We start from the raw sequence: 14,925 nt of genomic DNA, 5'->3' as shown, positions 1-14,925 counted from the left end.
GAAAAGATATAATAAAATATTTACAAAAATGTGAGGGGTGTACTCACTTTTGTGGGATACTGTGTGTGTGTATATATATATATATATATATATATATATATATATATATATATATATATATATGATAAATAAATAAGTGTGTGTGTAGTTGGCACATAAATATATTTACTAGCTTCTAATTTCAATGTAGATATGTCAACCCCTGCCATATATGGTAAATTATTTCTGAATTTCTATGATGTGATCATGGGTATTTTTTAATGATTATCGTTTATTTATATAATACCAACAGGTTATGCAGCACTAAACAAAAGTAATGCAGACAGATTACATAACATACCATTAAATTATAGAACTATCAAGTGAAGATGCAGAGAGATATCAGGATAATAAGGTCATTGCTAAAAAGAGCTTACAATCTACAGGGCATAGTGTGCAACAAGGAAGTGACAGAAACTGGGTTCTTGGTGAAGCAATGTCTAGTTACAGTAGAGGAAGCTGAGAGAGGAAAACTAAATAGCATACGGGCTCAATGGACTAATGACATGTGTCAGGAATGCACTGGAAATATTTTTTTATTATTTATTTTTAGATAGTTTTATGTTCGGTAGACTGCTAAATTATTTTGTGTGAAACAGTCTTGCTTTCCATCAAAATGCTACAGAAAACAGACGCATGGTAAGTCAAATGATCTGAACAACTGTGTTTCAGTTTATGTGTAAAGAGCTCAAGATAACAATTTTCTCCTTTCTATGGAAAGATGTAATGTCTGCTTTTAATGTCCATAAACAATTGCAAAAGTAAGAGTTTAAACATATTAGGGCTCCCAAAGTGCTTGTACATTCATTTTAGCGATATTCGTCCTCCACTTTCTATGACGTATTTACATAGGTTTAACCTGTCACACATAAGGCTTAAAATTAAAGTATCCCCCCCAAAAAAAAAACTTTTCCAAATTCTAAAAAACACCGAACACAGCGCCCAATTATCTAAAGGTCTGTGGGCTTGTGAGATTTTCTAAATCTCGCTAGTGCTATGGGACCCCTGGTGGAATTCTCTAAATGCAGTTTTATCCTTAAAGGGACAGTCTAGGCCAAAATAAACTTTCATGATTCAGATAGGGCATGTAATTTTAAAAAAAATTCCAATTTACTTTTATCACCAATTTTGCTTTGTTCTCTTGGTATTCTTGGTTGAAAGCTTAACCTAGGAGGTTCATATGCTAATTTCTTAGACCTTGAAGCCCACCTCATTCAGATTGCATTTTAACAGTTTTTCACCACTAGAGGGTTTTAGTTCACGTATTTCATATAGATAACACTGTGCTCATGCACGAGAAGTTATCTGGGAGCAGGCACTGATTGGCTAGACTGCAAGTCTGTCAAAAGAACTGAAAAAGGGGCAGTTTGCAGAGGCTTAGATACAAGATAATCACAGAGGTTAAAAGTATATTATTATAATTGTGTTGGTTATGCAAAACTGGGAAATGGGTAATAAAGGGATTATCTATCTTTTAAAACAATAAAAATTCTGGTGTAGACTGTCCCTTTAAAGGCACATGAAACCCCAAATCTTTCTTTCATGATTCAGATAGACCATGCAATTAAAAAAAAAACATTTTTTTTTCATAATTTACTTCTATTGTCAAATTTATTTCAATCTCTTGGTATATTATGTTGAAAAGCAGGGACATAAGCTCAGCAGGGGGTGCACATGCCTGGAAAACTATATGGCAAAAGTTTTGCAACACTGTTATCCATATGCAAGAGCACTAGATGGCAGTTCTATTTCATGCCATGTAGTTCTTCATATATTTACCTAGGTATCCCTTCAACAAATAATACCAAGGGAACAAAGCAAATTTGATAAAAGAAGTAAATTGGAAACTTTTTTAAAAGTTATGCGCTGTCTGAATAACAAAATAAAATACTGGGGTTTCATATCCCTTTTAAAGGGCCATTAATAGTAAAAGAAAATGCTCTAATGCGCTAATCCTTTACACACACACAGTAGTCTTTGATCGATAATCTTAAAACTGCATGCTCTAACAGATAAGGGCATGTAATTTGTGTTTTATTTTACTATAATAGCTCTTAAAAACATTGTGTCTCTCAAATGGGTGTTTCTTGTATTTAAGTAAAGGAGAAAAAATAAAGCACAAAGTAAATATGGCAATAAAACTACACTGCAGATGTAAAAAAAAAAACACTCTGAAATGCAAAAGTGTAAAGTAAAATGAGTTTTCCCACGTCAGCTAGGGGCTGAATGGAATGTTCCATGGGCAGGGCTTGAACGTTCTCTGCCATGTCTCAGCGCATTCTCTAAACATTTCCTCCTGCAGATCTTGCTGTTTTATCTCGCAACCTGAAAGCTGGTGAGATTGCGTCAAAATACACAAAAACACTTATCACCCTAATTAAAAACTACAAGAATACAAAAATAGAGGTGATTGTAAGATTATATATGCTGAAAAAGGGTCACTGGATTTGTATTGGTTACAATTCATTTTTAAAGTGCACTCCCTGCTAACCTTCACTCTCACCAGGAAAGATCCCCTGGTAAGCTGTAATTATGTGGACAGTCCCTTTGTGTAAAAAAATTCCCTTAGGGAAGACCCGGAGATTGCAAGCAAGGTTTTTCACCTTAAATTCCACTTCTATTATATATAAATATTGTATTCTAAGAAATCATATCAAAATACAGAAGATGCATTTAATAAGAAACATAAAACTATATAGGTTTTTGAAACATTGTGCAATAAAAATTACCTGTGTTATCCAAATTATTGTTATTATTTGCGCCCCAACTTTGGTACAGTGTAGCAAGGTCCTTTGGAATGTAGGTCTTAAAAATATTTAAAATGTCCAATCTTTTTTCATGACCATCATGTACAGAGTCTTGTTTGACTGTCTGGAAAGCTGGAAGTGCACCTGTTGCACTGGACTGTGAATGTATTACCGGGCTTGTTCTGGATCCTGCACTAGAGTTAGTTAAAGTGCTTATATCATTAATAATTTTACCCTGAGATTCCCGCTGAGGCACTGGAGAACTCTCTTGTTTTGTGGGTGGTTCTACTTTGTGAAATGTAAATTGTGGCTGCTGCAGATTAAATTTGGATTTAACAGTCTCAGGTAAGGAATGTTTATTTGGAGAGGGAAATGTAGGCACCATATATCTTTCTACTTGCTTACTACTGGGTGCCTGCAGAATTTGACGTGAAACTGATGTTTGAGCAGGTGTGATGTTTCTATTGAAACTTCCAGTTTGGACCAATTTTGGGCTTGTTTCATATTTAGATTTTGGTAGGGGTTGCTGGACTGCTACACTGTACTGTTCCTGTGTATGTGGTAATTTAGGTGCTCTTTGAGTTTCAAAGTTTGCAGTTTTGGATCCACCAAATCCACGCGAGTTGTTTGTCTGTGGTGTTGCCTTGGAAACTGTTCCTGAATTTGAAGTGTTGCCCTTGGATGCAGAAGACCGACTTGACATCTGAGTATGAGAGAACTTGGCAATGGGTAAAGGTGGACAATCTTTGCCACCGAGTGCTGGAGGAGGACCAGTACGCCCATTTCTACCTAAAAAGAGCAGATTATTTTTTACATTTTTGAACCCATTCTGCTGAATCCATGGAGGAGCCATAGAGTTACAGCTGACCTTGTGCCAAATCTTTTTGTGCATCCACAGAACCTCAGGATAATAGGTCTTGTGGCTACAGAAAGGACATTGGTGAACAACCAGGTCTTCCTGCAATGCTGAAACAGAACTCTTACTGCAAGACTCATCTCTAGTTGACTTCTCACTCAAATCAAGGGGTATTAGTTCTTGTTTTATAACACTGTTTTTTTCCAGTTCCGCATGGCCCTTAAGCAATTCAAGTGACATTCCATTTGGATGGCTGCTTTCGGGTTGCAAATTCTTTTTCAAATCTTTAGTTACATCATTATTTTGTTGAATAACAGGACATACCACACTACCATCCTGGGTATGCTTTCCAGAATCAGGAAGGACACTGTTGTACTTGAATGCTGGTATTTTTATATCTGAAGAAAATTCAGATTTTACTAAGGTAAAGTCTGCAAGTTTATTAGACACTAAGGCAGGAGGGGACTGGGTCTCTGATTTGCAATTAGGTGTTTCACATTTGATCGTATCATCAGAACTCAAGTGATAGTTTGTAGCAGAATCCTGTATGGGGGGCTCATCTCCAGAAAACTTTCGATGGTATGGCTTAGTTCCTGAAAAAGAAAGAAAAAAAAAAAGCGGTCACCAAAAGCCAGAACTAGTTTTATCATAAACATAGAAGGATAACATGCCATTAAGGCAGATTTATTCCATTAAAAAAAAAATTAAAAAATGAGTTGTGATTCACTTTTTAACATAATTGTTACTATTGTACTACTTTTTTGCAAGAACCATCTCAATAAGCAAAAGGAGACTCATCAGCTTTATAATAATGACTATTGAGTTGTAGCCTTAATAATTACACCTTTTAGCATTTATAAGCCAGAATCGGTCAGCAGCTCTGTATTTCATGCACCTAGACCATGTGTACTTGTGGCAGAAAATCACTATAATGTCTTTTTGTCTATCACCTGGTGATTACTGAATACACAAGCAATAATAGGAAATGTGATACATGCCTTGATTAATCATAGGCTGATAAGTGCCTGATACCAATGAATTGTCTCCAGTGCATTTCATTTATCTGTGGCACTTATGTACTGATCAAATCATTAAATACAACTAAGTAAAATATAAGGTATTGTCATCATTTCAAGATTGCTACAGAAACAAAAATGTTACCGGTATAAATCATTTAACAAAGTGTCTATTTTTAAAATCAAAGTAGATTGTTGTGGTTCTTTGTTCTTGATTAAACTTTTTTTTTTTTTTTTTTAGATCTTATGGGTAGAAATAATCTGACTAACTTTTTATCTCATTTTATATTACATAAAAATCTAATAAGAATTAGAAAGTTAAAGTAAGTAATCACCATAAAGAAGACAGTAAGATTTGCGTCGTTACCATGGTATATTTTGTTGAAGAGATGCTTAGGTAGGAGTCTGGAGCACTACATGGTAGGAAATTGTGCTGCCATATAGTGCTCTTTTGTATGGATAACATTCTTGCAAAACTGCTGCCATATAGTGCTCCAGACACGTGCACGCTCCTAAGCGTATGTCCCTGCTTTTAAACAAAAGACACCAAGAGAACAAAGAACATTTTATAATAGAAGTGAATTGGATAATTATTTAAAATTTCATGATCTGAATCATGAAAGAAAATGTTTGGGTTTTGTATCCCTTTTTTTATGCTCATTATCAATAAACTACACGATTTTTGGTTTGTTTCAGTGAGTTTGTGGCACATCCATAAACTACGCTTAAAGGGACAGTAAAGTCAAAACTAAACTTTCATGATTCAGATAGGGCATGCAATTTTAAATAACTTATCATCAAATTTGCTTTGTTCCCTTGGTGGTATTTTTAAAAAGCTAAACCTAGCTAGGCTCAAACTGATTTCTAAACCATTGAAAACCGCCTCTTAGCTCAGAATATTTTGAAAGTTTTTCACAGTTAGTGTTAGTTCATGTGTGTCATATAGATAACATTGTGCTCACTCCCGTGAAGTTATTTAGGAGTCTTCACTGATTGACTACACTGCATGTCTGTCAAAAGCACTTAGATAAGGAGGCAGTCTGCAGAGGCTTAGACACAAGGTAATCACAGAGGTAAAAAGTATATTAATATAACTGCGTTGGTTATGCAAAACTGGGGAATGGGTAATTAAGGGATTATCTATCTTTTGAAATAAGAAAAATGTTGGTGTAGACTGTCCCTTTTTAATACACAATTGTCTTATACATTGATGTAGACTCTGATATATGCATTATGTAACAATTACAGTCCAAACTACACACTGCTCCATCCCACAAAGGTATTGGTTGCATACTCTAGTAATGACCTATTTATAGTTGTCTCTGAAAAATGTTGGTGTAGACTGTCCCTTTTTAATACACAATTGTCTTATACATTGATGTAGACTCTGATATAAATATTATGTAACAATTACAGTCCAAACTACACACTGCTCCATCCCACAAAGCTATTGGTTGCATACTCTAGTAATGACCTATTTATAGTTGTCTCTGAAAAATGTTGGTGTAGACTGTCCCTTTTTAATACACAATTGTCTTATACATTGATGTAGACTCTGATATAAATATTATGTAACAATTACAGTCCAAACTACACACTGCTCCATCCCACAAAGCTATTGGTTGCATACTCTAGTAATGACCTATTTATAGTTGTCTCTGATTGGTCAGAGAAGGAAACCTAGGTTACAACAAGTCAGAGTTCAATGTTAAATGGACACAAACCTTACACTTATTTTTCAATGTTTAAACAACATATATTTACAATACATACATGTCTATTATTCACAAGCTAAACTTTTCTTTGTATACATCATTCTTTTTAGCATTTATTCAATGTTTAATGTCTCTTTAAAGGCAAGTGAATATGGTGGCTTTAATTTTATATTTACATATTTATATGCATGAAGTTAAAGGGACAGTACACTGTAAAATTGTTTTCCTATTAATGCATTTTCAATGACTTGTTACACCAGCTGCAGAGTATAAAATGTATGAGAAATGGCAATTTCAGGTTTATTTGTGTATATGAAGTAGCTGGTTTTGTGCTTTTTAACCACAGCCTACTACAATGGGTTGAGCTTGGAGGTAATATCATAGCTTATTATGTTATCACTTTTTGTACACACACTTGCTTCCTTATTTTATATCTGTTTGTAAAGCAAAGCTCAATACTTAGAAAGAACATTGGGAAATTAACATTGTATTACTTAAACTATCCTACACCCCACTGAGAGTGTAATTAATTTTGCTTAGACTCCAGTATAGAAACTTTCAGTATAGGTGGGGATACCACAGGCTATATCAGCTATTTCAAATGCCGAAATAAGGGTAAAGTGGCTTCTTGTAAACAATTTAATACACTCCAGCAGGTAGAATGGATAATTGGGAACAATTTAAAGGGGAGATTTTTTGGGGTGAATAGTCCCTTTAAATCTAAATTGCATTTTATACATGCATAATATATATCTGAAATGAAGAATTGTACCACAAAATATATAAAATCTATAAATGTGGAATAATCATATTTTGCAGGGGTTTACTATGAGAGAAACACCCTTTGAATAGCTTTTTGTGTATTTTGTATGCAATGTTGACCTCTTATAAGATAATAGGGATATTATTCAGTATATATATATATATATATATATATATATATATATATATATATATATATATATATATATATATATATATAAAAATACACAATAAGTGCTCTGGCATGTCATTCAAAAACCTTGGAAAAAAAAGACTATAAACACTGTAGCACTAAAGTGTAATAAATACACTGGTTCCAATATGTTAAATATAACTGCTTATACATTTAAAACATCCTCTATCTTGGTAAAGTAATCTAATCACAAATACATATCTCACGCATGCAAACATTACATAATGCAACACGGCTAGAATTCTGGGAGGTAAAACCCACCACATACATAGGGAAATTACAGCTGTCCATTTAAGTACAGTCTGTGAAACAGTTCAAGGCCTCCAACTGGTAGAGACTGGATTATTAGTGGGAGATATAGTAGTTTTTATAAAACCAGCTTTATCTGCAAAAGACAGCTATATGGAATGACTCTGCACAGGACCTGTTAAACACGGATGTCAAACTTCTCTATATCAATTTTATAGTCACAATTGCTTTTCTGTAGACACAGTGCCTGAAATGTGCTGGATCCCATCAACAGTGCAAGTACAGAGATGACCCCATACGCTGTGTGAAAGCAGACTATGGGTCCAACCTACTTATCTCAATCATTTAGTTGTTATTTATCCACAGAATAAATAACCAGTGGAGGGCCCAGGTGCAAGAATTTGTTTTGGCCCTCTAGACACACATATAAATATACACATGCATATAAATGGTATATATATATATATATATATATATATATATATATATATATACACACACTATACATTTTATTTTTTGTTTTATTTCGTACTCACAGACATATATGTATGTATATTTGTATGTATGTATGTATGTATGTACAGTATGTATATATATATATATATATATATATATATATATATATATATATATATACGTTGATTGGAGTAGCCATGTTAGTCCAGAGATTTAGATATCAAAATAACAAGAGTATTGCATTGAGCAATTATACTTTTTTTATTGGACTAACTATACATTTATAAATTGACAAGCTTTTGGAAGAGTTCCTTCCTTTATCAAGTCTAAAGCAATACTGACACAATCTGTAAATTCCATTGAATTGGTCAGTATTGCTTTAGACTTGATAAAGGAAGGAACTCTTCCGAAAGCTTGTCAATTTATAAATGTATAGTTAGTCCAATAAAAAAAGTATCATTGCTCAATGCAATACTCTTGTTATTTTGAGATATATATATATATATATACATATATATATATATATATATATATATATATATATATATATATACATATATATCTATATATACACACATATATATATATACATATACACACACTAATTCTTTTATTTTTTGTTTTATTTTGTACTCACAGACATATATGTATGTATGTACAGTATGTATATAGAAATATATATATATATAATACATATATATACACACACACAGCTATAAATAAATATTCTGAGCATAATTCAGAACAACTCTAGAGCCACAAATCATCAGCATGAAGGGGGAGGTTACACAATGGCACTAATATAGCAGGGAAAAGCTTACTAGATAGCCGGCTGCAAAGAAAAACAAAAAACGGCAGCAATGGTAGAGAAAAGTATGCTCAGCTGCTGCTAATTGGATGAGATGCACCATAGCCCCTTACCTTCAGTATCGTCAGGCATAGGAAATCACTCCTACCCTGTATTATGCTGTCAAACTTACTGCAGGCAACAGTGAGGCTCCGCGCTGGGGGGGCAAAACAGGAAATATCTCTCAGTCTGGCTGTGCTGTGAGAGACAGTGCAGCCGGGATTGTCATGTACACTCGCTCTGCAGTCTTCTGTTTTAGGAGATCAGTGTGTTTATGCATTTCAACTTTCATTACACGGTTGCTGCAGGTAATGAAATGTTAATTATTATTATTTATTTTTGGCTGTGAGTTTTTGAGAGGCATGCTGGTGTGCTGTTTTAATGGGCCCCTGGCCTGCACTTGGGCCCCAGTGCCACTGCACCACTAGCAGTTCCTCCCCTGAGAATAACTAGTCCTGCTGGCCTAAGGTTCCAGGCACTGCCTTATAATAAGCCCTTGCTTTTTATAGATGTGAGACATTTATATACCCATTTATAAACACATTTTTGTCACTTTATACCACCAGTTTTACTGCAAAGGAAAGGCTGATTATATCAGCTTAGCTACAGTGTTCTCAACTATTAGCTACATGATTGAAACACTGAGTAATTTGTCTCCTGCAGAAAGTAATGACTGCCAGTATTTTAAAGGGACATTCCCTATGAATAACTAAATACTATCATTTATTTCAGCATTTTTAAATAAACAAATACTTGACCTGTTTATCCCCTGATGCCCCATCCTACTGACTTACGTCATTTTAAATGGCTGTTCATGACAGTTTTTCAAGCTACAATATGTCCAATAAATACAAATTCCCAACACTAAACCGGCAACAATTTCTCTGTAAAAATGGCATTGTAACTAACAAACACATACAAAATAAATAAAAATAAAACAAAAAGATATGTTCCAAATAATATTGTGCGGCAGTGAAACAGAATTCAGGTGTGAAATTGCCTCCTTTCATCATTAGTTCAATTACGGAAACAGATTTAAGCAATCAGCTTTGCCTCACATAAAGTACAGATGAAAAAACAGTGGTAATATACTGCCACTAAGTGGTGGATTGTAGAAACAACATTTTGACAAACAAAAAAAAACAACTTCCAGTTATCACATAAAAAGTAACTATTTACAATAGTGATTTTGTTGATTTTTTTAATACCACAGTCTATGTCTAATATCTGGTTATCTGAAAGCCCAGATTCTAAAGTGTGTGTATATATTTTAAGGTGCGTTGTGTATTTCTTAGATATAAATTATTGAAAAATATTAATAAATATTAATAAAAATAATAATTATAGATGTACTAAAATATATTTTAAAAAATACATAAAATGTATATGTACATTTTACAGCATCTATAATTACTAATTTATATTTTATATATATATATATATATATATATATATATTATATTGTTTATAACATGCCTTAAGATAACTAATCTTGCATGTGCGCTATATATATATATATATATATATATATATATATATATATATATCGTATCGTAGCAATAATAGGTTGTTGCTGCAGTTTAGTCTTTGTTATTTCAATTATGATTTGCTTTGATTGGAGGCTTTACTGATTTTTACAAACACTATCGCCGCCTCTAGTGCGTATAGACTTAATTTGTCATGTTATCTGCAACATAGTCGCTTTGTGAGATATAATGTTTATTCAGTTCACACCCTCAGTATAAGCAACTTGCTCTGAATCATAACAATAGTGGCCAATTCTTAATGTATCATTTTGTGTTTTGTTGAGATATACGCAATTCCATCAGCCTGTTCAAAACATTCGTAAATAACATTACTGAGAATATATATATTAGGCTCTGCTGGATAAAGTGACAGATTTGTTTGTATGTCTATATATATTTTACATTTGCAATTAAAAATGAAATAGTATAGTTCACACTGTATTTTAATGGGTATCTCTTGTTTGATTACGGTGGGGTTTGATGCAATTTTGTCTGAAAATTGTTATATGTAAAATTTAATGTGCATAGTTTGTAGCACCTTGGATTAATATACTGTATGTTTAATTATAAATTGTCTTGAAAAAGGATGTCTGTATCAGCCTAAAACGTCGACTTGTAAATGATTTGATTCATACAAATAAAGAAAACACCCGCGAGTGCCCTCCTGTATACTTAAAAATTAAGGAGTCACCTGGGCAACTGAACTAACAGAGAGGAGTGAGTGCATGTACAATATACTGTATGTATGTGTGTGTGTGTATATATATATATATATATATATATATATATATATATATATACATACATATATATATATATATATATATATATATATATATATATATATATATATACATACATATATACACACACTCGCACAGATACAGACACAGTTAAATAAAAACATTCCTGTATGTGAAGAACATTGGAATGTGAAATATTAATAACTCCTGTCAGGTTAGAGCTCGTGAGATAATGGTTACATTTTTTTCTTCTACACTCTCCATTGAAGTCTATGGGGAGAAAGTTATTACATTCACAATATACTTAGGGGAGGATTTATCAAGCTGTGGAGGACAGGGGCGCACATACGCACAGCAGCTAGCCTCTGACGGGCTGAATTCCCCTGGCGGAATTCAGCATTGCACACGAGCGCTATTTTGCACTCACGTGCAATCCCGCCCCCTACCCGCGCACAGCCATTCACACGCGGGTAGGAGCTGTCAATCCCCTCGGTCGGACTATACCGAGAAGATTAAAATTCACCAATTTGGAGGTGGCTAAAGGTTAGGAAAGCGGCGGTCTGATGACCGCTGCTTGTTAAATACAGCGTGCAGGTTCTCTTGTGAGAACCTGCAGTCGTATGGGGTCGAAAGGCTTGCAAAGCCTTTGATAAATCGACCCCTTAGTCCTGCAGTGAGCGGGTGTAAAGTTTCGCTCTCGCATAAAACTTTTACTTTCAATTTGTAATACCCCTGCTAACCCGAGCGCACAAAAAGATTACGTCTGGTGGTGTTTACGCAAAGTGGTAGACCATGCAAACTCAGAGTAGGGCCACAAAGTGCTGAAGCACATTACACATAAAAACCACTTGTATCACCTGTTGCATCACTCACTACAGAGTTCCAAAGTGCTTCTGGAAGCAACATCAGCACAAGAACTGCGTATCAGGAGCTTCATATAATGGGTGTTCATGGACAAGCAGTTGTACACGAGCCTCACATCAACATGCACAATGCCAGACTGGAGTGGTGTGAAGTATGTCACTACTAGATTCTCTAGAGTGAAGGATCAATCTTCACTGCCTAGCAGTCTGATTGAAGTATCTTAGCGTTTAGGATACCTGGTGAATAATACCTACCAGAACGCATAGTGCCTACTGCAAAGTTAGGTGGAGAAGGGATAATGGTTAGGCTGTTTTTGAGGGCTTAGGCTAGGCCCCTTTGTTATAGTAAACAAAAAAATGTATTTCATGATTCAGATAGAGCATGCAATTTTAAGCAACTTTATAATTACCAATTATCAATATTTCTTCGTTTTCTTTGTAGCTTTATTTAAAAACCAGGAATGTTACAAAAACAGAATTTATGTTTACCTGATAAATTTTTTTCTCCTACGGTGTATCCGGTCCACGGCTTCATCCTTACTTGTGGGATATTCTCAATCCCTACAGGAAGTGGCAAAGAGAGCACACAGCAGAGCTGTCCATATAGCTCCCCGTAGGCTCCGCCCCCCCAGTCATTCGACCGACGGTTAGGAGAAAAAGGAGAACCATAGGGTGCAGTGGTGACTGTAGTTTACAAAAAATAAATTTAAACCTGACCAAAATGCCAGGGCGGGCCGTGGACCGGATACACCATAGGAGAAAGAAATTTATCAGGTAAACATAAATTCTGTTTTCTCCTACATTGGTGTATCCGGTCCACGGCTTCATCCTTACTTGTGGGAACCAATACCAAAGCCTTAGGACACGGATGAAGGGAGGGAACAAGTCAGGCAACCTAAACGGAAGGCACCACTGCTTGCAAAACCTTTCTCCCAAAAATAGCCTCCGAAGAAGCAAAAGTATCGAATTTGTAAAATTTGGCAAACGTATGCAGTGAAGACCAAGTCGCTGCCTTACAAATCTGTTCAACAGAAGCCTCATTCTTGAAAGCCCAAGTGGAAGCCACAGCTCTAGTAGAGTGAGCTGTAATTCGTTCAGGAGGCTGCCTTCCAGCAGTCTCATAAGCCAACCGGATGATGCTTTTCAGCCACATCAAGATTGTGTAACAGACGTTCCTTGTTAGAAACTGGATTAGGACACAGAGAAGGAATAACTATTTCCTGGTTGATATTCTTATTGGAAACCAATTTTGGAAGAAAACCAGGTTTGGTACGTAAAACGACCTTATCTGTATGAAACACCAGATAGGGTGAATTACACTGCAAAGCAGACAATTCAGAAACTCTTCTAGCAGAAGAAATAGCTACTAAAAACAAAACTTTCCAAGATAGTAACTTAATATCTATGGAATGTAGAGGTTCAAACGGAACCCCTTGAAGAACTGAAAGAACTAAATTTAGACTCCATGGAGGAGCCACAGGTCTGTAGACAGGCTTGATTCTGACTAAAGCCTGTACAAACGCCTGAATATCTGGCATGGCTGCCAGAAGCTTGTGTAACAAAACAGACAGAGCAGATATCTGTCCCTTTAAAGAACTAGCTGACAGACCTTTCTCCAATCCTTCTTGCAGAAAAGATAGTATCCTCCATGAGTAACCCTTGGATTCGCACGAGCAAAGATATTTCCGCCATATCTTATGGTAAATTTTCCTGGTGACAGGCTTTCTAGCCTGGATCAGAGTATCTATAACTGATTCCGAAAACCCACGCTTAGCTAGAATCAAGCGTTCAATCTCCAAGCAGTCAGTTGCAGAGAAACTAGGTTTGGATGTTCGAATGGACCATGAATTAGAAGGTCCTGCCTCAAAGGCAGCTTCCATGGTGGAACCGATGACATATTCACCAGGTCTGCATACCAAGTCCTGCGTGGCCACGCAGGAGCTATCAGAATTACCGAAGCCTTCTCCTGTTTGATCCTGGCTACTAGCCGGGGGAGAAGGGGAAATGGTGGAAAGACATAAGCTAGATTGAACGACCAAGGCGCTACTAAGGCATCTACCAATGTCGCCTTGGGATCCCTGGACCTGGACCCGTAACGTGTAACTTTGGAGTTCTGACGTGACGCCATCAGATCCAGATCTGGAATGCCCCATAGCTGGGTCAGCTGAGCAAAAACCTCCGGGTGGAGTTCCCACTCCCCCGGATGGAAAGTCTGACGACTCAGATAATCCGCTTCCCAGTTGTCCACTCCTGGGATGTGAATTGCTGATAGATGGCAGGAGTGATCCTCTGCCCATGTGATGATCTTGGATACCTCCCTCATCGCCAGGGAACTCTTTGTTCCCCCCTGATGATTGATGTACACTACAGTCGTCATGTTGTCCGACTGAAATCTGATGAATTTGGCCTCCGCTAGTTGAGGCCATGCCTGGAGCGCATTGAATATTGCTCTTAATTCCAAAATGTTTATCGGGAGAAGAGATTCTTCCCGAGACCATAGACCCTGAGCCTTCAGGGACTTCCAGACCGCGCCCCAGCATAAGAGGCTGGCGTCGGTCATGACAATGATCCACTCCGGTCTTCGGAAACTCATTCCCTGAGACAGGTGATCCTGAGACAACCACCAGAGAAGTGAGTCTCTGGTTTGCTGGTCCATCTGAATCTGGGGAGACAAATCTGCATAATCCCCATTCCATTGTTTGAGCATGCACAGTTGCAATGGTCTTAAATGAATTAGAGCAAAAGGAACCACGTCCATTGCCGCAACCATTAGTCCTATTACCTCCATGCACTGAGCTATGGAGGGTTGAGGAATGGATTGAAGAACTCGACAAGTGTTCAAAAGTTTTAATTTCCTGACCTCTGTCAGAAAGATTTTCATTTCTACCGAGTCTATTATTGTTCCCAGGAAGG

At 36.1% G+C, this 14,925-nt stretch overlaps 1 protein-coding gene across 6 annotated transcripts in view; it reads right to left on the bottom strand.

Moving 5' to 3' along the window:
• The window catches only part of ZNF516 (zinc finger protein 516), a 206,775-nt gene that overhangs the window by 21,012 nt on the left and 170,838 nt on the right, over positions 1-14,925 (bottom strand). For all 6 annotated transcript variants that reach the window (XM_053714851.1, XM_053714850.1, XM_053714855.1 and 3 more), the window contains one exon: positions 2,769-4,235. In XM_053714851.1, coding sequence (XP_053570826.1) covers positions 2,769-4,235 — 1,467 coding nt within the window. The remainder of the gene's footprint in view (positions 1-2,768; positions 4,236-14,925) is intronic.

This window comes from Bombina bombina, chromosome 5, assembly GCF_027579735.1.
Source record: "Bombina bombina isolate aBomBom1 chromosome 5, aBomBom1.pri, whole genome shotgun sequence".
NCBI lineage: Eukaryota > Metazoa > Chordata > Amphibia > Anura > Bombinatoridae > Bombina > Bombina bombina.
Note: the sequence above shows the minus strand (reverse complement) of the source record. Positions and strands in the feature narration are given on the sequence as shown.